Below are 24,106 nucleotides of genomic sequence, written 5' to 3'. Positions count from 1 at the left end.
AGAGTGGCTAGAATAAGTCGTTAGAATATTCTGGAGTGGACATGAGTCATTTTAGTCATTCTAAAGCCTGTCTGTCCCTTCTATTCTAAAGCCACAGTTAGTCCCCCGGCCTCATTCCACGCTGGACAAAGGTGTTACCATGGCGCCTCCAGGAACTGTCTGTCACCCCTCCATGTTGTGTTCAGACTGGGAACTATCTGTCACACCTCCATGTTGTGACCTGGTTCAGACTGGGAACTGCCTGTCACCCCTCCATGTTGTGACCTGGTTCAGACTGGGAACTATCTGTCACACCTCCATGTTGTGATTTGGTTCAGACTGGGAACTACCGGTCACCCCTCAATGTTGTGACTTGGTTCAGACTGGGAACTATCTGTCACACCTCCATGTTGTGACTTGGTTCAGACTGGGAACTACCTGTCACCCCTCCATGTTGTGACCTGGTTCAGACTGGGAACTGCCTGTCACCCCTCCATGTTGTGACCTGGTTCAGACTGGGAACTATCTGTCACACCTCCATGTTGTGACTTGGTTCAGACTGGGAACTACCTGTCACCCCTCCATGTTGTGACTTGGTTCAGACTGGGAACTATCTGTCACCCCTCCATGTTGTGACCTGGTTCAGGCAGTTTGTCTTTCAGACCAGTCCACTCCTCACCTCTCCCACTCACCTTTCATTCCACCTTCCAGGCATCTACATACACACACCACTCCTCGCCACCCACCTCTATTTAAATCTTAATCTCTGAGCTTTGGGCAGTGGACTGTATCAGCCATCAAAACTGGAATCTCTCTCTGTCAGTCTGTCTGTGTCTCTGTGTCTCTGTGTCTCTGTGTCTCTGTGTTTCTGGGTCTCTGTGTCTCTCTGTCAGTCTGTCTCTGGGTCTCTGGGTCTCGGTCTGTCTCGGTGTCTGTTTGTCTGTCGGTCTCGGTGTCTGTCTGTCTCGGTGTCTGTCTGTCTCGGTGTCTGTCTGTCTCGGTGTCTGTCTGTCTGTCGGTCTCGGTTTCTGTCTGTCTCGGTCTCGGGGTCTGTCTGTCTCGTCTGTCTGTCTGTCTGGGTCTCTGTCTGTCTGGGTCTCTGTCTGTCTGTCTCGGTCTCTCTCTGTCTCTCGGTCTCTCTCTGTCTCTCGGTCTCTGTCTCTCTCGGTCTCTCGTCTCGGTCTGTCTCTCGGTCTCTCTCCTTCACAAAGGCCCAGTCAGTCAGTGTGGATGGTACTGCCAGAGCCCAGGTCTGTGTGCCTGTAGACCCTCTGATCTTGCCCCCTTTTGATGAAACATCTATTTTTTTTTTTTACTTGAGAAGGCTCTCAGGAAGCCAAAGTCCATTCCACGGCCCAGAGCTCACAGCCAGCTCAGGTTCAGGCTCCAGCTCTGTGTGCGTACCAAACGGTACCCTATTTTCCTATCCCCTACATCCAAAGCCCTTTGGACCCTAATCAAAACTAGTGCACTACATAGAGAATAGGGTGGCATTTGGGACGTACTGCGGACTCCGAATCAGTTTTTGGGGGGTGGGTGATCGTCGATGCCTGTCTGACGGTCTGCCGGGTTACACTACCCAGTCTCAGGTCTCTCCTTGTACCGGGGTGACAGGTGAAGGGTCGGTTGATCAAGAGTGGAATGCAGCTATGTGAAGACGGACGTTTTACCCTCTGAATAGCCCCCTTCACTTCTCTGAGTGCTGAAAGGAGCTCTTTATCAATCTGCTAGACTACCAGAGAGGAGACAGTTCTGGCTTTAATCCCTAAAGGCACCCTACGTAGTGCACTATATAGGGACTAGGGTGCCATTTGGGAAGCAGATCTGAAATTCTTTAATACTGCCAGGCCACTCTGCCAGGCCAGTCCATCAGGCCACTCTGCCAGGCCAGTCCATCAGGCCACTCTGCCAGGCCAGTCCATCAGGCCACTCTGCCAGGCCAGTCCATCAGGCCACTCCGCCAGGCCAGTCCACCAGGGCACTCCGCCAGGCCAGTCCATCAGGGCACTCCCTGGTCCGCCCTGGTGCATCATGCCACTCTGCCAGGTATGGTGGAGAAACAGGCCACTCCATCAGGCCACTTTCCCAGGTATGGTTGAGAAACATGCCACTCCATCAGGCCACTCCCTACTCCATCAGGCCACTCCCTACTCCATCAGGCCACTTTCCCAGGTATGGTGGAGAAACAGGCCACTCCATCAGGCCACTCCCTACTCCATCAGGCCACTTCCTGGTGCATCAGGCCACTCCCTACTCCATCAGGCCACTCCCTACTCCATCAGGCCACTCCCTGGTGCATCAGGCCACTCCCTACTCCATCAGGCCACTCCCTACTCCATCAGGCCACTTCCCAGGTATGGTGGAGAAACAGGACACTCCATCAGGCCACTCCCTACTCCATCAGGCCACTCCCTGGTGCATCAGGCCACTCTCTGTTCCATCAGGCCACTCCCTACTCCATCAGGCCACTCCCTACTCCATCAGGCCACTCTCTGTTCCATCAGGCCACTCCCTACTCCATCAGGCCACTCCCTACTCCATCAGGCCACTCTCTGTTCCATCAGGCATATTGTTCAGGCTGAATAATAGAGGGAGTTTCTGAAGGAGGAGCAAGGGTCTGTACCTTTTGTGGACACAGTAGCTTACCTGTTATCAACAATGACGGATGATATGATTTCAGGGATTCTGATTCTGGAATCCTGTGTGGCTTTCACTCACCTAGGGAGTGGCCTGATGGAGTAGGGAGTGGCCTGAAGGTTTCACTGCAGTTTTCAGTGATTGTGTTCACAAAACAGACTACTGCTTGTTGTTGTTTTCTATGATAATACATCTTATGCATTAGGCCTCATATCTGTCACTTTCTGCCCCCAAAAAACGACATGTTTTTAGTTGGTATTTTCTTCGATTCTGCACTGTTGTTTAACTTGAACATTTTCAAATGGAATCTTTTGCATTCTGTTGATTAATTCAGAACTTGTACAGTAAATGACAGGACCAAGCAGAGCTTAGGAAACAACATGGTATTCTGGTGGATTTAGGAACCCTTGAGTTGTTGTTTAGGCTGAGTTACATTCTCCTCTCTTCTGGGGAATAATCAATACATAAGCGTATGTGACTAGGTCCCTCTCGCTCACCTCTCTCCTTTCTCCTCTTCTCTTGTTTCTCCCACTTCTGCCTTGCCCTTTCCCAATGCTCTCTTGTGTTTTTATCATCTTCTCCCTCTCCCAATGCTCTCTTGTGTTCCTCTCATCTCTCTCTCCTTTCTTCTCCTTCTCACCTCTCTCTCGCATTCCAAATCTCTCCCACCTCTCTCTCTCTCGCATTCCAAATCTCTCCCACCTCTCTCTCTCTCACCTTCCAAATCTCTCCCACCTCTCTCTCTCTCGCCTTCCAAATCTCTCCCACCTCTCTCTCTCTCGCCTTCCAAATCTCTCCCACCTCTCTCTCGCTCTCCTTCCAAATCTCTCCTAACCTCTCTCTCTCGCTCTCCTTCCAAATCTCTCCCAACCTCTCTCTCACTCTCCTTCCAACTCTCTCCCAACCTCTCTCTCACTCTCCTTCCAACTCTCCCACCTCTCTCTCGCTCTCCTTCCAAATCTCTCCTAACCTCTCTCTCTCGCTCTCCTTCCAAATCTCTCCCAACCTCTCTCTCACTCTCCTTCCAACTCTCCCACCTCTCTCTCGCTCTCCTTCCAAATCTCTCCTAACCTCTCTCTCTCGCTCTCCTTCCAAATCTCTCCTAACCTCTCTCTCTCGCTCTCCTTCCAACTCTCTCACACGTGTTCTTTCCTCTCCCACCTCTCTCTCTCGCTCTCCTTCCAAATCTCTCCTAACCTCTCTCTCTCGCTCTCCTTCCAAATCTCTCCCAACCTCTCTCTCACTCTCCTTCCAACTCTCTCCCAACCTCTCTCACACTCTCCTTCCAACTCTCCCACCTCTCTCTCGCTCTCCTTCCAAATCTCTCCTAACCTCTCTCTCTCGCTCTCCTTCCAAATCTCTCCCAACCTCTCTCTCACTCTCCTTCCAACTCTCCCACCTCTCTCTCGCTCTCCTTCCAAATCTCTCCTAACCTCTCTCTCTCGCTCTCCTTCCAAATCTCTCCTAACCTCTCTCTCTCGCTCTCCTTCCAACTCTCTCCCAACCTCTCTCTCTCGCTCTCCTTCCAACTCTCTCACACGTGTTCTTTCCTCTCCCACCTCTCTCTCGCTCTCCTTCCAACTCTCTCCCAACCTCTCTCTCTCGCTCTCCTTCCAACTCTCTCACACGTGTTCTTCCCTCTCCCACCTCTCTGGTTCAGTTGTTTCCCTGAGCTCCCAGTAGAGAGGTGCTGAGCCCTCCAGGGAAATCAGCTGTGTGTTGTATAGATATGTGGAGCTGCCCCACCTACTCTAGACACACACACACACACCATTTTAGGCAGCTTCTCCTCTGTTGCTCCATCCCTTTCTCTTTCTCTCCCCCCTCCCCCTCATGAAAGACATGTATGAATAACAGCCCTGAGTTGAGCTCACCAACCAGGCCGATACAAAGGAAAAGTCATGCATTCATCTCAGCACTTCCAAGAAAAGCTTCAGTTGAGCTGGCCTGGTATTGTAAGGTGACCCCTGTTTTACCATGTTTCACTAGTCAATGGGAGGGAGGTCTTTCTGCCTTTAGAGGGGAAGACAGGGCTGTTCTAATGACTTGGGGAATTCACAGAGCGAGACACAGAGGCAAAGACAGGGGGAATGATGGAGAGACAGCGTGGGAGGGAGAGAGAGAGAGAGAAGGAAGGAAGGAAGAGGGAGAGAGAGAGAGAGAGAGAGAGAGATAGAGAGAGAAGGAAGAGGGGGAGAGAGAGAGAGAGAGAGAGAGAGAGAAGGAAGAGGGAGGGAGAGAGAGAGAGAGAGAGAAGGAAGGAAGAGGGAGAGAGGGAGAGAGAGAGAGAGAGAGAAGGAAGGAAGAGGGAGAGAGAGAGAGAGAGAGAGAAGGAAGAGGGAGAGAGAGAGAGAAGGAAGAGGGAGAGAGAGAGAGAGAGAGAGAAGGAAGAGGGAGAGAGAGAGAGAGAGAGGGAAAGACAGACAGCGAAAGAGAGACAGAGGGAGACAGAAGCCCTGTTTATATCTTCCGTTAACATGCACCCTTTTGCCCTAATCTTGACCCGATCTTGTCTGTTTACACTTATAAGATCTGACCACAATCAGATCACAATGTGTCTTAATCGTCTAATTATCAGATATATTTTTTAAAGATCACAACAAAGGCTACATGTTAGAATCAGGTATAGACAGAACTAGAGAGAGATGTGTTTTCGTCTCCTTCTACCCCCCCCCCCCCTCCTCTCCTCCTTCAGTTGAAAGTTGTTTCTTTCAGTTTCAATGTTAGTCTGATTATGTTGCTATAGCTACACACCTGGGTTTATGTTGCTATAGCTACACACCTGGGATTATGTTGCTATAGCTACACACCTGGGTTTATGTTGCTATAGCTACACACCTGGGATTATGTTGCTATAGCTACACACCTGGGATTATGTTGCTATAGCTACACACCTGGGTTTATGTTGCTATAGCTACACACCTAGGTTTATGTTGCTATAGCTACACACCTGGGATTATGTTGCTATAGCACCAAACCTGGGATTATGTTGCTATAGCTACACTCCGGAGAATATGTTGCTATAGCTACACACCTGGGATTATGTTGCTATAGCTACACACATGGGATTATGTTGCTATAGCTACATAACGATAGGAAGCATGCACATTGTTGCCTCGAATGTTATTGACAATGGGATTTGTGTAGACTACAGATAATTAACCTAACTCTTAAGGTGATAGAGAGAGAATGAACTCCGAGGTGTTTAAAGTTGAGGTTAAATATTGAACCTGTCTAGCAGTTTTAAAACTCCGCCTGGTATTTAAAGCATGTCTTAATGAATCCCTGTTTCTTCTCTTTCTACAGGTCTCAAATGCTCGGTTAACAATGGGATCTACGAACCACTGAAGAGCCTCTGACAAAGGAACAAGGGAAACTAGAGAAAAGGAGAGGAGAAAAGGAGAGAGGAAAGGAGAGAGGAAAGGAGAGGAGAAAAGGAGAGAGGAAAGGAGAGGAGAAAAGGAGAGGAGAAAAGGAGAGGAGAAAAGGAGAGGAGAAAAGGAGAGAGGAAAGGAGAGGAGAAAAGGAGAGAGAGGGAAATCAAAGGAGAGGGGACTCTCAGGGAGAGAGAGAGAGCGAGAAGGAGCCCCTATTGAAAAGAAAAGCGGAGGTTGGGTCGGGTAGGATCAGCTTTGTGTCTGTCGGTGTGTGGTTGGGTTGCATGCTGTCCTCTCCAGAGGACATCCTCCTTTGTGTGAGAGCTAGTTAACAAAAGACAAAGAATGCCCAATAAACAGAGAGGAGAGTGTCGAGCGGAGGAGGAGGCTAGAGCGTGGATGCCTGGTCTGGGGAGCTTAGCTGTGGGTTGCAGGGCTAGTGTGTTGCTGCTACTGGCTCTCATGGTAACTCTGGCTCAAGGGGCCTGGCCACTGGATCAATCCCAGGGACAGGTGGAAGTGCTGGGGGACATGATGGTGGACGGACCCGGGGAGCTGGAGGCCTCCATGCACTCCTCCATACTGTCAGACTTCCAGGCGGTGGAGTCCTTGGACCCGGTGGCGGATGCAGTACAGCAGTCTGCAGTAGGAGCAAGGGGAGTGTCAGGATTCCCTGACTCGTCTGCTGTGGTTGGCCAGGTGTTTCAGATGAAGGTTCCGGTGAAGACGGACCATACCAGGAACATGGTGAAGGTGAGAACCCTAATCAATCATTACTGAGGCCCCTGAGGGTGTGTGTGTGTGTGTGTGTGTGTGTGTCTGTGTGTGTCTGTGTCTGTGTGTGTGTCTGTGTGTGTGTGCTTCAGGGTTTCCAGACAATGTGACTGGGAAGATTTTAATTTAACGTCCATTTAAGAAATGTACCGGTCCCCATATGGATTGGGTGCATAACCCATGTCCACCACGCTGCACAGAATGACACAAATCACATTTACATTATGGTTGTGCATCATCATAGAACAAGTGTTAATGAACCAGCCAATAAAACATCATATTCAAATATTTGCCAAAATGCAATTAGCAGGAAAACACCATTCTAAACAGCACACCTGGTGGAAAACACCATTCTAAACAGCACACCTGGGTTGAAACACCATTCTAAACAGCACACCTGGGTTGAAACACCATTCTAAACAGCACACCTGGGGGAAAACACCATTCTAAACAGCACACCTGGGGGAAACACCATTCTAAACAGCACACCTGGGGAAACACCATTCTAAACAGCACACCTGGGGGAAACACCATTCTAAACAGCCCACCTGGGGGAAACACCATTCTAAACAGCCCACCTGATAGCGGTTCGATATACAGTATGTGGCAGAGATGGAAATCTCTGTTAGATGCTTAGAAACAGGAGGAAACTAAAGATGCAACAACTAGGATGTGACTTTGGCTTCAGGACAACGAAAGAACGTTGATATGAAAACCAATAGAACAGGAGACAGATGACATAGTGGGGGATCCAATAGAACAGGAGAGAGATGACATAGTGGTGGGTCTAATAGAACAGGAGAGAGATGACATAGTGGTGGGTCCAATAGAACAGGAGAGAGATGACATAGTGGTGGATCCAATAGAACAGGAGAGAGATGACATAGTGGTGGGTCCAATAGAACAGGAGAGAGATGACATAGTGGTGGGTCTAATAGAACAGGAGAGAGATGACATAGTGGTGGGTCCAACAGGAGAGAGATGACATAGTGGTGGGTCCAATAGAACAGGAGAGAGATGACATAGTGGTGGGTCTAACAACAGGAGAGAGATGACATAGTGGTGGGTCCAATAGAACAGGAGAGAGATGACATAGTGGTGGGTCCAATAGAACAGGAGAGAGATGACATAGTGGTGGGTCTAATATAACAGGAGAGAGATGACATAGTGGTGGGTCTAATAGAACAGGAGAGAGATGACATAGTGGTGGGTCTAATAGAACAGGAGAGAGATGACATAGTGGTGGGTCTAATAGAACAGGAGAGAGATGACATAGTGGTGGGTCCAATAGAACAGGAGAGAGATGACATAGTGGTGGATCTAATAGAACAGGAGAGAGATGACATAGTGGTGGGTCCAATAGAACAGGAGAGAGATGACATAGTGGTGGGTCCAATAGAACAGGAGAGAGATGAAATAGTGGTGGGTCCAATAGAACAGGAGAGAGATGACATAGTGGTGGGTCTAATAGAACAGGAGAGAGATGACATAGTGGGGGATCCAATAGAACAGGAGAGAGATGACTTAGTGGTGGGTCTAATAGAACAGGAGAGAGATGACATAGTGGGGGATCCAATAGAACAGGAGAGAGATGACATAGTGGTGGGTCCAATAGAACAGGAGAGAGATGACATAGTGGGGGATCTAATAGAACAGGAGAGAGATGACATAGTGGTGGGTCCAATAGAACAGGAGAGAGATGACATAGTGGTGGGTCCAATAGAACAGGAGAGAGATGACATAGTGGTGGGTCCAATAGAACAGGAGAGAGATGACATAGTGGTGGGTCTAATAGAACAGGAGAGAGATGACATAGTGGGGGATCCAATAGAACAGGAGAGAGATGACTTAGTGGTGGGTCTAATAGAACAGGAGAGAGATGACATAGTGGGGGATCCAATAGAACAGGAGAGAGATGACATAGTGGTGGGTCCAATAGAACAGGAGAGAGATGACATAGTGGGGGATCCAATAGAACAGGAGAGAGATGACATAGTGGTGGGTCCAATAGAACAGGAGACAGATGACATAGTGGTGGATCCAATAGAACAGGAGAGAGATGACATAGTGGTGGGTCCAATAGAACAGGAGAGAGATGACATAGTGGTGGGTCTAATAGAACAGGAGAGAGATGACATAGTGGTGGGTCCAATAGAACAGGAGAGAGATGACATAGTGGTGGGTCTAATAGAACAGGAGAGAGATGACATAGTGGTGGGTCCAACAGGAGAGAGATGACATAGTTGTGGGTCCAATAGAACAGGAGAGAGATGACATAGTGGTGGGTCTAATAGAACAGGAGAGAGATGACATAGTGGTGGGTCTAATAGAACAGGAGAGAGATGACATAGTGGGGGATCTAACAGGAGAGAGATGACATAGTGGTGGGTCTAATAGAACACGAGAGAGATGACATAGTGGTGGGTCCAACAGGAGAGAGATGACATAGTGGTGGGTCCATTCGGGAAGTAAATGGAAATTATAACTCCCGTCTATACAGACATATATCATCTCATTCCAAATACTTCACCAGAAAGCATGACTTACCCACAGAGGAATCAAGGATCATTAGCTTCTTTAAAAAAATAAAACATGTTTTGATTGTTTAAAATCACAAGCTTGTAGGCCTATGCCTATTTGGGAAGCCCACAATTATCGGCCTAGTTGATTATTAAGTCACGCTGTCAGAGAAAAGCATCTAAAATACTGTTTGTGTGAAAAATAATATATCTGGAAAACAATGTAAAAGTGTTGAGACAAGAAAAAGGGGAGGAGGTGTGTGTGGTTCTGTTCTGCCTTATTATTATACGACCATGCTGGTCATTTATGAACATTTGAACATCTTGGCCATGTTCTGTTATAATCTCCACCTGGCACAGCCAGAAGAGGACTGGCCACCCCACATGGTTCCTCTCTAGGTTTCTTCCTAGGTTCCGGCCTTTCTAGGGAGTTTTTCCTAGCCACCGTGCTTCTACACCTGCATTGCTTGCTGTTTGGGGTTTTAGGCTGGGTTTCTGTACAGCACTTTGAGATATCAGCTGATGTACGAAGGGCTATATAAATAAATTTGATTTGATTTGATTTGTGGTGAAGATGTGTGCAAGTCTCTCTCCAGAATGGCTCCGCTGTCTCCCACCAATTCTTGCATTGTTTCATTGTGTATATTGTTTGCCTTTTTTACTTCTTTTAGAACATATATTTTCCCCATTACACACAGTACCAGTCAAAAAGATTTAGACACACCTATTCATTCCAGGGTTTTTCTTTATTTTTAAAAATATATTCTACATTTATAGAATAATAGTGAAGACCTCAAAACTATGAAATAACACATATGGAATCATGTAGTAACCAAAAAAGTGTTAAACAAATAAAATGAACCTCTCTGGGACTGTAGCCAAAAGCCAGCGCCAAATTCAAATATATACTATAAAAATTATACTTTCATTAAATCACACATGCAAATTAAAGCTACACTTGTGAATCCAGCCAACATGTCAGATTTCAAAAAGGCTTTTCGGCGAAAGCAAATGATGCTATTATCTGAGGATTGCACCTCCGTAAACAAAGTGAGAAAAGCATATTTCAACCCTGCAGGTGCGACAGAAATAAAAATATAATTAATGCCTTACCTTTGACGAGCTTCTTTTGTTGGCACTCCAATATGTCCCATAAACATCACAAATGGTCCTTTTGTTCGATTAATTCCGTCAATATATATCCAAAATGTCAATTTATTTGGCGTGTTTGATCCTGAAGAACACCGGTTCCAACTTGCGCAACGTGACGACAAAATATCTCAAAAGTTACCTGTCAACTTTTCCAAAACATTTCAAACTACTTTTGTAATACAACTTTAGGTATTTTTTTACGTAAATAATCGATAAAATTGAAGACAGGATGATCTGTGTTCAATACAGGACGAAAACAAACTGTAGCTAGCTTTCTGGCCATGCACCTCTATCTAATCAAATCAAATCAAAATCAAATATATTTGTCACATACACATGGTTAGCAGATATTAATGCGAGTGTAGCGAAATGCTTGTGATTCTAATTCCGACAATGCAGTAATAACCAACGAGTAAACTAACCTAACAATTCCACAACTACTACCTTATACAAGGGATAAAGAATATGTACATAAAGATATATGAATGAGTGATGGTACAGAACGGCATAGGCAAGATGCAGTAGATGGTATAGAGTACAGTATATACATATGAGATGAGTATGTAAACAAAGTGGCATAGTTTAAAGTGGCTAGTGATACATGTATTACATAAAGATGCAGTAGATGATATAGAGTACAGTATATACGTATACATATGAGATGAATAATGTAGGGTATGTAACATTATATAAGGTAGCATTGTTTAAAGTGGCTAGTGATATATTTTACATCAATTTCCATCCATTCCCATTATTAAAGTGGCTGGAGTTGAGTCAGTGTCATTGACAGTGTGTTGGCAGCAGCCACTCAATGTTAGTGATGGCTGTTTAACAGTCTGATGGCCTTGAGATAGAAGCTGTTTTTCAGTCTCTCGGTCCCAGCTTTGATGCACCTGTACTGACCTCGCCTTCTGGATGATAGCTGGGTGAACAGGCAGTGGCTCGGGTGGTTGTTGTCCTTGATGATCTTTATGGCCTTCCTGTGACATCGGTGGTGTAGGTGTCCTGGAGGGCAGGTAGTTTGCCCCGGTGATGCGTTGTGCAGACCTCACTACCCTCTGGAGAGCCTTACGGTTGTGGGCGGAGCAGTTGCCGTACCGGCCGGTGATACAGCCCGACAGGATGCTCTCAATTGTGCATCTGTAGAAGTTTGTGAGTGCTTTTGGTGACAAGCCAAATTCCTTCAGCCTCCTGAGGTTGAAGAGGCGCTGCTGCGCCTTCTTCACAACGCTGTCTGTGTGGGTGGACCAATTCAGTTTGTCCGGGATGTGTACGCCGAGGAACTTAAAACTTACTACCCTCACCAATACTGTCCCTTTGATGTGGATAGGGGGGTGCTCCCTCTGCTGTTTCCTGAAGTCCACAATCATCTCCTTTTGTTTTGTTGACGTTGAGTGTGAGGTTATTTTCCTGACACCACACTCCGAGTGCCCTCACCTCCTCCCTGTAGGCCGTCTCGTCGTTGTTGGTAATCAGGCCTACCACTGTTGTGTCTAACAGAACACTTGAAGTGACCCTCGTTCAAGATGGCGGTACTTCTTCATTACACAAAGGAAAAACATCAACCAATTTCTAACGACTGGTGACATCCAGTCAAAGCGAGAAGAACTGCAAGAAGGTCCGGATCTGGATTCCCAATGAAAACTCATTGAAAAGAGAGTGACCTCAAAAAAAAATCTGAATGGTTTGTCCTCTGGGTTTCGCCTGCTATATGAGTTCTGTTATACTCACAGACATGATTCAAACAGTTTTAGAAACTTCAGAGTGTTTTCTATCCAAATCTACTAATACTATACATATACTATACATATTTTATCTTCTGGGGATGAGTAGCAGGCAGTTGAATTTTGGCATGCGGCTTTTCATCCGGACGTGAAAATACTGCCCCCCGTCACCAAGAAGTTAAACAAATCCAAAATGTATTTTATATTTGAGACTCTTTAAAGTAGCCGGCCTTCGCCTTGTTGACAGCTTTTGACTGGTACTGTAATTATTTGACAATGTGAAAAACATTCCTGTACTAAGACTAGCTTAGAGACACTAGCTAGATTGTAGTTAGTTATCTGTCCATGTCTTTCCACGAGGGCCCCAGACTCCCCACAGACGCTGGTCTGTGATTAATTGTGAAACATGCCAAATGTTTGAAATGCATGACCCCAGCACTTATTCCCATGATAACAATCTGTCTTCCAGTCTTCGGGTGTAGTCCTATATTCACGGGATCTTTTCTGCCCTGTCAAACACATGTTAAAAAGTCCCTGGTACACCAAACCATGAGTACTTTTGCATATTGGGAATATGGACCCTGACAGCTGGGCTAAAGAATGCTATCGCCAAGCCGTATCGCCAAGCCGTATCGCCAAGCCGTATCGCCAAGCCCTATCGCCAAGCCCTATCGCCAAGCCCTATCGCCAAGCCCTATCGCCAAGCCCTATCGCCATGTTCTAAAGAGTAGAGCCTGCTTTTTTTTACACACACTTACACAATAAAGGACAAGCACACACACACACACACGCGTACGCACACACACAGACACTAAATCTGATGGGCACACACCCATATACACAGGTAGCCAAAGCTCAAGGCTGTAGAGCAAAGCGATCATCAATGTTAGACTACCATGAGACCAATAATAACATCTAAGGTTTTATGGTGTAAAATCAGAGATGCATGAGAGAGAGTTGTATTATGCATGTGGTATGTGTTATGCATTATGTATTATGCATGTGGTATGCATATGTATAATGGATAACAATTCACACAGTTGCTGTAATGGCCTTGGACACAAGGGATAAGCTCACAGCCATCCAGTGGGGCCTAGTTATTCACAATTATTGGTGTAATTACTTTGGCTTCACACTCCCACTCGCCTCTCTTTCATTCTCTGAAAATTAACGGGGCCATACTTGCGAACATGTTTCAAGGTTAAGTTTAAGCATCAGCCAATTAAAATTGTTAAGTACTGTCACACGGTAGTAAGCTACATTGTAGCTGGTCCCATCAGATATCCTGGCACACGTTAGCCCTATGCTAGCCTCACCAGGTGGCAGTGATTTATTTCCTGTAACAAATTCCTCATCAGCCTATCAAAGATCTTAAACATTTTCCTCCACAAACCAATGGCATTTCTTAAAATAGGTCAACTCGGCCACCAAAGGGATACATGAGAACCTTGAATTCTCAAGCTAGGAAACACAGGCTGGAAGAAGAAGAAGAAGAAGCCTCTAGATGATTCCAAGACCATGCAGGCGTGGCTACTCGCAGGCGTGGCTACTCGCAGGCGTAGCTACTCGCAGGCGTGGCTACTCGCAGGCGTGGGCTACTCGCAGGCGTGGGCTACTCGCAGGCGTGGGCTACTCGCAGGCGTGGGCTACTCGCAGGCGTGGCTACTCGCAGGCGTGGGCTACTCGCAGGCGTGGGCTACTCGCAGGCGTGGCTACTCGCAGGCGTGACTACTCGCAGGCGTGGCTACTCGCAGGCGTGGCTAGTCGCAGGCGTGACTACTCGCAGGCGTGGCTACTCGCAGGCGTGGCTACTCGCAGGCGTGGCTACTCGCAGGCGTGGGCTACTCGCAGGCGTGGGCTACTCGCAGGCGTGGCTACTCGCAGGCGTGGCTACTCGCAGGCGTGGCTACTCGCAGGCGTGGGCTACTCGCAGGCGTGGGCTACTCGCAGGCGTGGCTACTCGCAGGCGTGACTACTCGCAGGCGTGGCTACTCGCAGGCGTGGCTACTCGCAGGCGTGACTACTCGCAGGCGTGACTACTCGCAGGCGTGGCTACTCGCAGGCGTGGCTACTCGCAGGCGTGGGCTACTCGCAGGCGTGGCTACTCGCAGGCGTGGGCTACTCGCATACGTGGGCTACTCGCAGGCGTGGCTACTCGCAGGCGTGGCTACTCGCAGGCGTGGCTACTCGCAGGCGTGACTACTCGCAGGAAAAACTGTGTTTCTAAAATCTCTTTTTAACTCCTTTTAATACCGAAAGATGCAGAAGGAAAATGAAATGTCCAGATACTTGTCAATATGTTACAGTGAAATCAGCTCGTCTCTCAAAAATTGAGACATACACTACCGTTCAAAAGTTTGGGGTCACTTCAAAAATTGTTACTTAGATATTTTTTTAAGAAAAGCAACAACAAAAAAAGGTCCATTAAAATAACATCATATTTATCAGAAATACAGTGTAGACATTGTTATTGTTGTATATGACTATTCTAGCTAGAAACAGAATATCTACATAGGCGTACCAGCAACCATCACTCCTGTGTTCCAGTGGCATGTTGTGTTAGCTAATCCAAGTTTATCATTTGAAAAGCAAAGATAAAAGAAAAGATTAAGATGGGCAAAAGAACACAGTCAATGGAACTCTGGACAGAGGAACTCCGCCTAGAAGGCCAGCATCCTGGAGTTACCTCTTCACTGTTGACGTTGAGACTGGTGTTTTGTTTTTAATTAAGCTTCCAGTTGAGGATTTATGAGGTGTCTGTTTCTCAAACTAGACACACTAATGTACTTCTTGCTCAGTTGTGCACCGGGGCCTCCTACTCCTCTTTCTATTCTGGTTAGAACCAGTTTACGCTGTTCTGTGAAGGGAGTAGTACACAGCGTTGTACGAGATCTTCAGTTCATTGGCAATTTCTCACATGGAATAGCCTTCATTTCTCGGAACGAGAATAGACTCACAAGTTTCAGAAGAAAGGTCTTTGTTTCTGTCCATTTTGAGCCTGTAATCGAACCCACAAATGATGATGCTTCAGATACTCAACTAGTCTAAAGGAGGCCAGTTTTATTGCTTCTTTAATCAGTACAACCATTTTCAGCTGTGCTAACATAATTGCAAAAGGGTTTTCTAATGATCAATTAGCCTTATAAACTTGGATTAGCTAACAAAATGTGCCATTGGAACACAGGAGTGATGGTTGCTGATAATGGGCCTCTACGACTATGTAGATATTCCATAAAGAAATCTTCCGTTTCCAGTTACAATAGCCATTTACAGCATTAACAATGTCTACACTGTGTTTCTAATCAATTTGATGTTATTTTAATGGACAAAAAATGTGCTTTTCTTTCAAAAACACAGACATTTCTAAATGACCCAAAACTTTTGAACGGTAGTGTATATTCCTGTCGCCTGGACTTCCCTGTCGCCCGGACTTCCCCGTCGCCCCGGACTTCCCTGTCGCCTAGACTTCCCTGTCGCCCGGACTTCCCTGTCGCCCCGGACTTCCCTGTCGCCTAGACTTCCCTGTCGCCCGGACCTCCCTGTCGCCCAGACCTCCCTGTCGCCCAGACTTCCCTGTCGCCCAGACTTCCCTGTCGCCCAGACTTCCCTGTCGCCTAGACTTCCCTGTTGCCTAGACTTCCCTGTTGCCTAGACTTCCCTGTTGCCTAGACTTCCCTGGGGAAACTGCTTTGTGAGACTGCTTTTCTTTCCAGTGTGTATATCTCTCTCCTCTCCACCCGTCACCAGACAGGACTCTCTTTTTCTCCTCTTTCCCTCTCTTTCCCTCTCTTTCCCTGAAACCCCTCCCTTTCTGACACACAGAGGCTTGCGCTGAACCCAGTTAGGCTTGGCGGCGTGGCAGGAAAACTTGTATTAGTAGGATGGATGACCAGATAAAAATGGGTGAAATATGTGACTCTTTATGTGTTTCTGGTCAGTTCATTCAATCCAGATGTGTATCCCTCCCTGCCTGCCTCCCTCCCTTCCTCCCTCTCTTCCTCCCTCCCTGCCTGCCTCCCTCCCTCCCTCTCTTCCTCCCTCCCTGCCTCCCTCTCTATTTGTTATGTTATAATTGCGTAGCAACCAACCAGGGTTTGGAGGCCCTTCTATCTACTGCTGGTGTTATGTAGCTCATGTCCAGGTCCGGCTCCAAGCATAAACAACATAAGCAGAGAGGGGGGAGTCAGTCGGGGTCTCAGTCGTTGTCGAGGTCTCAGTCGGGGTCTCAGTCGTTGTCGAGGTCTCAGTCGGGGTTGGGGTCTCAGTCGGGGTCTCAGTTAGGGTCTCAGTCGTTGTCGGGGTCTCAGTCGTTGTCGCGGTCTCAGTCGGGGTCTCAGTCGTTGTCTCAGTTGGGGTCTCAGTTGTTGTCTCAGTCGGGGTCTCTTTGTTGTCTCAGTCGGGGTCTCAGTCGGGGTCTCAGTCGGGGACTCAGTCGGGGTATCAGTCGGGGTATCAGTCGTTGTCTCAGTCGTTGTCGCGGTCTCAGTCGTTGTCTCAGTCGGGGTCTCAGTCGTTGTCTCAGTCGGGGTCTCAGTCATTGTCTCAGTCGGGGTCTCACTCGGGGTCTCAGTCAGAATACTGACCGGCCATGCAGGGCACGTGCCCAAGGGCCCTGACCTCCATAGACTAACAAAATCAATCATATTAGCATAAATCATGGCACAAGTGTAGAATTTTAGGAAATTAGCTTTAAAACTGCAAAGATCTCTCTCCACCTCATGGCAAAATAAATAGATTTGCAGGAAATTAGCTTTAAAACTGCAAAAATCTCTCTCCACCTCATGGCAAAATAAATAGATTTGCAGTTAATAAGCTGTATAACTGCGAAAAACATTTTTTGGGTAGAATTGCATTAAATTCGTTATAAAATTGCAAGATTCTCTAGAATATCATGAAAGCTTTAAAACTGCTAAATGTTCTCAACACCACATGGTAAAGTCTATTCTTCTCTCCTCCGTCAAAAAGGGGGCGACTAAAACACACACTGAGGGAAGATAAGTATTTCATTTAGTGAACACAACAGCCCCCAACTGAAATATGTATCTGTTGACTAAGTCATTCCTAAAACTGCGTTAGTCTGTGAACCCTGGCAGAAGTGGAGTTGAGTTTACACATTTTATTTTACACTGATCTCAAATGACACTTAATTCCCTATACATACAGGACACTACTTTAGACCAGAGCCCTATGAGCCATGAGCAAAAGTAGTAGCACTAAACATGGGATAGAGTGCATTTGGGACATACCCAGTTATACGGCCAAAAACAGAGACCACTAACAACCCACTAATACTCTCTCTCTCTCTGTGTGTGTGTGTGTGTGTGTGTGTGTGTGTGTGTGTGTGTGTGTGTGTGTGTGTGTGTGTGTGTGTGTGTGTGTGTGTGTGTGTGTGTGTGTGTGTGTGTGTGTTATTCTACAACATTCAAGCCTCTGTAGCTTTTCTCCCTTGTCCATCTCCTCCTTTCTCTCTCCTCTTCCTCCTCCTCCCCCTCTTCCTTCTCCTCATCCTCCTCCCTCTCCTCCATCTCCTCCTCCTCCTTTCTCTCTCATCTTCCTCCTCCTCCCCCTCCTCTTCCTTCTCCTCATCCTCCTCCTCCTTTCTCTCTCCTCTTCCTCCTCCTCCCCCTCCTCTTCCTCCTCCTCCCCCTCCTCTTCCTTCTCCTCATCTTCCTCCCTCTCCTCCGTCTCCTCCTCCTCCTTTCTCTCTCCTCTTCCTCCTCCTCCCCCTCCTCTTCCTTCTCCTCATCCTCCTCCCTCTCCTCCATCGCCTCCTCCTCCTTTCTCTCTCATCTTCGTTTGCCTTCTCAATAACTATTCATTATGGTAACTGCAAGCAAATGTTGTTGTGGCTTGTTCCTTTTAGAAAAGGCTTCATGACTACTCTGTTCCGAACAGCTTGGTACCTCCTGGGTTGAGGGTCACCTCAGGTCTTCTCCATCCCAAATGCCACCCTATCCCCTACATAATGCGCTACATTTGACCAGGGCCCTGTAGGGAATAGGGTGCCATGTGCCTATAGGAAGTTTGTGACTCATCCTTAGAGGTTACCTGAGTGAGAGGAAACTAGGGAACTGAAGTCTCTCTCTCTCTCTCTCAATTCAATTCAGTTCAATTCAATTCAATTCAAAGCGCTTTATTGGCATGGGAAACAAATGTTTACATTGCCAAAACAAGTGAAATATATAATAAACAAAAGTGAAATAAACAATAAAAATAAACAGTAAATATTACACTCACAGAAGTTCCAAAAGAATAAGACATTTCTAATGTCATATTATGTCTATATACAGTTTTATAATGATGGGCAAATAGTTAAAGTACAAAAGAGAAAATAAATAAACATTAATATAGGTTGTATTTACAATGGTGTTTGTTCTTCACTTGTTGACCTTTTCTGTCATAGCACCCTGTGGTATTTCACCCAGTAGCTACAGGAATTTATCAAAATTGGATTTGTTTTCAAATTCTTTGTGGATCTGTGTAATCTGAAGGAAATATGTGTCTCTAACTTGGTCATAAATTTGGCAGGAGGTTAAGAAGTGCAGCTCAGTTTCCACCTCATTTTGTGGGCAGTGAGCACATAGCCTGTCTTCTCTTGAGAGCCATGTCTGCCTACGGCGGCCTTTCTCAATAGCAAGGCTATGCTCACTGAGTCTTTACATAGTCGAAGCTTTCCTTAAGTTTGGGTCAGTCACAGTGGTCAGGTATTCTGCCACTGTGTACTCTCTGTTTAGGGCCAAATAGCATTCTAGTGTGCTCTGCTTTTTTGTTAATTCTTTCCAATGTGTCAAGTAATTATATTTTTGTTTTCTCATGATTTGATTGGGGCTAATTGTGTTGCTGTCCTGGGGCTCTGTGGGGTGTGTTTGTGTTTGTGAACAGAGCCCCAGGACCAGCTTGCCTAGGGGACTCTTCTCCAGGTTCATCTCTCTGTAGGTGATGGCTTTCTTATGGAGGGTTTGGGAATCGCTTCCTTTTAGGTGGTTGTGGAATTTAATGGCTCTTTTCTGGATTGTGATAATTAGCGAATATCGGCCTCATTCTGCTCTGCATGCATTATTTGGTGTTTTACATTGTACACTGCATGCAGAGTCTCAATTTGTTGTTTGTCCCATTTTGTGAATTATTGTTGGTGAGCGGACCCCAGAGCTCATGACCGTAAATGGTAAATGAGATTTATAACTTTTTAATGTATTTTTTAGACAGATCCTAATTGGTTTGTCGAATTTCATGTTCCTTTGATGGCATAGGGTGTTCCTAGGCCGTCATTGAAAATAAGATTTTGTTCTTAACTGACTTGCCTAGTAAAACAAAGGTAAAATAAAAAAATAAAAAAAATAAAAATAGAATGCCCTTCTTGCCTCGTCTCTCAGATCGTTCTCAGCTTTGTGGAAGTTACCTGTGGCGCTGATGTTTAGGCCAAGGTATGTATAGTTTTGTGTGTGCTCTAGGGCAAAGGTGTCTAGATGGAATTTGTATTTGTGGTCCTGGCGACTGGACCTGTTTTGGAACACCATTACTTTGGTCTTACTGAGATTTACTGTCAGGGCCCAGGTCTGGCAGAATCTGTGCAGAAGATCTAGGTGCTGCTGTAGGCCGTCATTGGTTGGGGAAAGAAATACCAGATCGTCAGCAAACGGTAGACATTTGACTTCTAGTAGCATGAGGCCGGCTACTGCAGACTGTTCTAATGCCTACGCCAATTCGTTGATATACCGTATATGTGACTCTTCGGTCATTTGAATTTCTGTTTTTTTTACATTGGATAAAAGTAGAGACTCAGAGCTACAAAATGATATATCACACACTGCAGTTGAGGAAACAATGGTAAAGTCATTCTGCTTTGAAAGTTTATCAACTTTTAAAATCACTTTTGAGGAAACTGTGTTTCAATGTTTTGGTACTACTATTGGAGATGTCTTCTTTGTCTCCACCCATTCAGCATTGTTCACACCCTCTTAAGCCTTAGCCCCACCGATCCAGCATTGTTCACACCCTCTTAAGCCTTAGCCCCACCCATTCAGCATTGTTCACACCCTCTTAAGCCTTAGCCCCACCCATTCAGCATTGTTCACACCCTCTTAAGCCTTAGCCCCACCCATCCAGCATTGTTCACACCCTCTTAAGCCTTAGCCCCACCCATCCAGCATTGTTCACACCCTCTTAAGCCTTAGCCCCACCCATTCAGCATTGTTCACACCCTCTTAAGCCTTAGCCCCACCCATTCAGCATTGTTCACACCCTCTTAAGCCTTAGCCCCACCCATTCAGCATTGTTCACACCCTCTTAAGCCTTAGCCCCACCCATCCAGCATTGTTCACACCCTCTTAAGCCTTAGCCCCACCCATTCAGCATTGTTCACACCCTCTTAAGCTTTAGCCCCACCCATCTCTTTAAGGGTTGATACAACCGTTCCGTACTAACTAGCCAGCTACTTTCAGACATCTAAGAGAGAGAGAGAGAGAACAGCTCACTGATCATTACTCAGCCTACCTGTGGTTTCGCGTTCAGAGCGCACAGTGGACGCTCTGGCCAATAAGTAGAGTTGTTCTGAAAGCTCTAACCTCACAACTACAGTCAAGCACCCGAGCTAACTGGCTATCAATGGCTAGCTACTTCCAGACACATAATGAGCGAACACCCTAATTCTGACCGTTTTACTTTCCCTAGCAGAGCTTGTTAGGCTGTTTGCGTGTTATCCAGAGCGTTGGTGACTGTAACTGTGCTGCTGGCAACAACTGAATTATTCTGATGTTGCCGACGTTTTACTGACACATATTCAACGTGTTGAGCTTTCAAAAATGCATCAGTTATTCTGTGCTCTGGCAGACTAAGACAGGCTTTTTGTTAAGAAATGTAGCTAGCTAGCTAGGTAAACAATGAATCCCAACGCATGACGTAACGTTAGTTAGCGGGCCAGCCAGCTAACTCTAGCTAGCTAACAGTACACTTTAACTTGAAATGAAAATACTTTGTCAAAATTAGAGTGGAGTCTTTTGTTAAGACATGTAGCTAAACAATGGACAATAATCACAACACATAACTTTACTACCCTGCATGAATCTGCAGGTAGCACCAGGTTCTATGGCTATAACTAGTCAAGCAAATGTGTCGGAGATACGAAGAATAAGATCATACTTATAACGTTAGCCAGCGACCAGCTAACATTAGGTACCTAACACACTTTAGAAGAAAAAGAAACGCACACCTATTAAGACGAGGTGCTGGCTAGCGGAGTAGAACACCTATTAAGACGAGGTGCTGGCTAGCGGAGTAGAACACCTATTAAGACGAGGTGCTGGCTAGCGGAGTAGAACACCTATTAAGACGAGGTGCTGGCTAGCGGAGTAGAACACCTATTAAGACGAGGTGCTGGCTAGCGGAGTAGAACACCTATTAAGACGAGGTGCTGGCTAGCGGAGTAGAACACCTATTAAGACGAGGTGCTGGCTAGCGGAGTAGAACACCTATTAAGACGAGGTGCTGGCTAGCGGAGTAGAACACCTATTAAGACGAGGTGCTGGCTAGCGGAGTAGAACACCTATTAAGACGAGGTGCTGGCTAGCGGAGTAGAACACCTATTAAGACGAGGTGCTGGCTAGCGGAGTAGAACACCTATTAAGACGAGGTGCTGGCTAGCGGAGTAGAACACCTATTAAGACGAGGTGCTGGCTAGCGGAGTAGAACACCTATTAAGACGAGGTGCTGGCTAGCGGAGTAGAACACCTATTAAGACGAGGTGCTGGCTAGCGGAGTAGAACACCTATTAAGACGAGGTGCTGGCTAGCGGAGTAGAACACCTATTAAGACGAGGTGCTGGCTAGGGAGTAGAAAACTTGAAAATAAAAGAGACCCGCACACTCTAGGAGCTCTGATGCAAAAATGCCATCTATTTTGTGAAGTGCACCAGTCCCTCCTGCAGCAAAGCGCTCCCACAACATGATGCTGCCACCCCCGTGCTTCACAGTTGGGATGGTGTTCTTCAGCTTGCATGTGTCCCCCTTTCCCTCCAAACATAACGATGGTCATTATGGCCAGACACCTCCAATTGACTCAAATGATGTCAATTAGCCTATCAGAAGCTTCTAAAGCCATGACATAATTTTCTGGAATTTTCCAGACAGTTTAAAGGCACAGTAAACTTAGTGTATGTAAACTTCTGGAATTGTGATACTGTGAATTATAAGTGAAGTAATCTTTAAACAATTTTTGGAAAAATTACTTGATTCTGTCCATATATAGCTAGTTTTTTTTGCAGGTTCAGGAATGGCTGAAGTTTTGCAACATTTGTCTTGAGCTAACTCTGCAAATAGCAGTGCTGGGTTATTTAAAAAGTCCTATTCAATTGATCAATAATATAATCCTACTCTTAGCAAAAAATGCATATCTTTAATTTACAATGTGTAGAATCTATGAGAATAGAAAGGTTCAGTACTTTTGTGAAACATCACAGCACAGTTGAAAAATATATGGCAAATAGAAATCCAAAAGTGGATTGTGTTCAGAGATAGACACGAGGGGTTTCGTTGGAGCTGAAAGGTGGGACTAATAACCAGCAAAAGATAACTAATGTAAAATATACTGTGTCCGTAACATGTACAGTGCCTTGCGAAAGTATTCGGCCCCCTTGAACTTTGCGACCTTTTGCCACATTTCAGGCTTCAAACATAAAGATATAAAACTGTATTTCTTGGTGAAGAATCAAGTGGGACACAATCATGAAGTGGAACGACATTTATTGGATATTTCAAACTTTTTTAACAAATCAAAAACTGAAAAATTGGGCGTGCAAAATTATTCAGCCCCCTTAAGTTAATACTCAGGTCAAAAGACCTGAGACTGGGACGGAGATTTGTCTTCCAACAAGACAATGATCCAAAACATAAAGCAAAATCTACAATGGAATGGTTAAAAAATAAACATATCCAGGTGTTAGAATGGCCAAGTCAAAGTCCAGACCTGAATCCAATCGAGAATCTGTGGAAAGAACTGAAAACTGCTGTTCACAAATGCTCTCCATCCAACCTCACTGAGCTCGAGCTGTTTTGCAAGGAGGAATGGGAAAAAATGTCAGTCTCTTGATGTGCAAAACTGATAGAGACATACCCCAAGCGACTTACAGCTGTAATCGCAGCAAAAGGTGTCGCTACAAAGTATTAACTTAAGGGGGCTGAATAATTTTGCAAGCCCATTTTTTCAGTTTTTGATTTGTTAAAAAAGTTTGAAATATCCAATAAATGTTGTTCCACTTCATGATTGTGTCCCACTTGTTGTTGATTCTTCACAAAAAAATACAGTTTTATATCTTTATGTTTGAAGCCTGAAATGTGGCAAAAGGTCGCAAAGTTCAAGGGGGCCGAAAACTTTCGGAAGGCACTGTAACATGGCATGATGAAGAGGAGGTTCGTTGCTTGTGAAGATGTGTTAATAATGCTGTGATAGTGGTCGGTCATCACACGTTGCACTGTAAGTGGCTAGGCTGTTGCTTGAGTAAAGCAAAGTTACACATGCCTTCACACATCAATCGGAAAAGGAAAAACTGTTTCATTTCAAAATACCTTGTCAAAATTCCCTGTGGAGATGTTGTCAGGAGGGGCAGTGAGTGTAGAGATGTTGTCAGGAGGGGCAGTGAGTGTAGAGATGTTGTCAGGAGGGGCAGTGAGTGTAGAGATGTTGTCAGGAGGGGCAGTGAGTTTAGAGATGTTGTCAGGAGGGGCAGTGAGTGTAGAGATGTTGTCAGGAGGGGCTGTGAGTGTAGAGATGTTGTCAGGAGGGGCGGTGAGTGTAGAGATGTCAGGAGGGGCAGTGAGTGTAGAGATGTTGTCAGGAGGGGCAGTGAGTGTGGAGATGTTGTCAGGAGGGGTAGTGAGTGTAGAGATGTCAGGAGGGGCAGTGAGTGTGGAGATGTTGTCAGAGACACTGATTGTGCTGATAGTCAGAGACG

General features: G+C 46.0%; 1 protein-coding gene across 2 annotated transcripts in view; it reads left to right on the top strand.

The window, feature by feature from the left end:
• The window catches only part of LOC109899960 (dystroglycan-like), an 89,796-nt gene that overhangs the window by 47,541 nt on the left and 18,149 nt on the right, over nt 1-24,106 (top strand). The window contains exon 2 of one of the 2 annotated variants that reach the window (XR_004204433.1): nt 5,923-6,079. Coding sequence is in view for 1 of the 2 variants with exons in the window: in XM_020495635.2 (XP_020351224.1) it covers nt 6,339-6,746 (408 nt within the window). In the remaining variant the exon portion in view is untranslated. Of the gene's footprint in view, nt 1-5,922; nt 6,747-24,106 lie in introns of those variants that run through there. The other variant, XM_020495635.2, reaches the window with a different exon arrangement.

Source organism: Oncorhynchus kisutch, linkage group LG1, assembly GCF_002021735.2.
Source record: "Oncorhynchus kisutch isolate 150728-3 linkage group LG1, Okis_V2, whole genome shotgun sequence".
NCBI lineage: Eukaryota > Metazoa > Chordata > Actinopteri > Salmoniformes > Salmonidae > Oncorhynchus > Oncorhynchus kisutch.
Note: the sequence above shows the minus strand (reverse complement) of the source record. Positions and strands in the feature narration are given on the sequence as shown.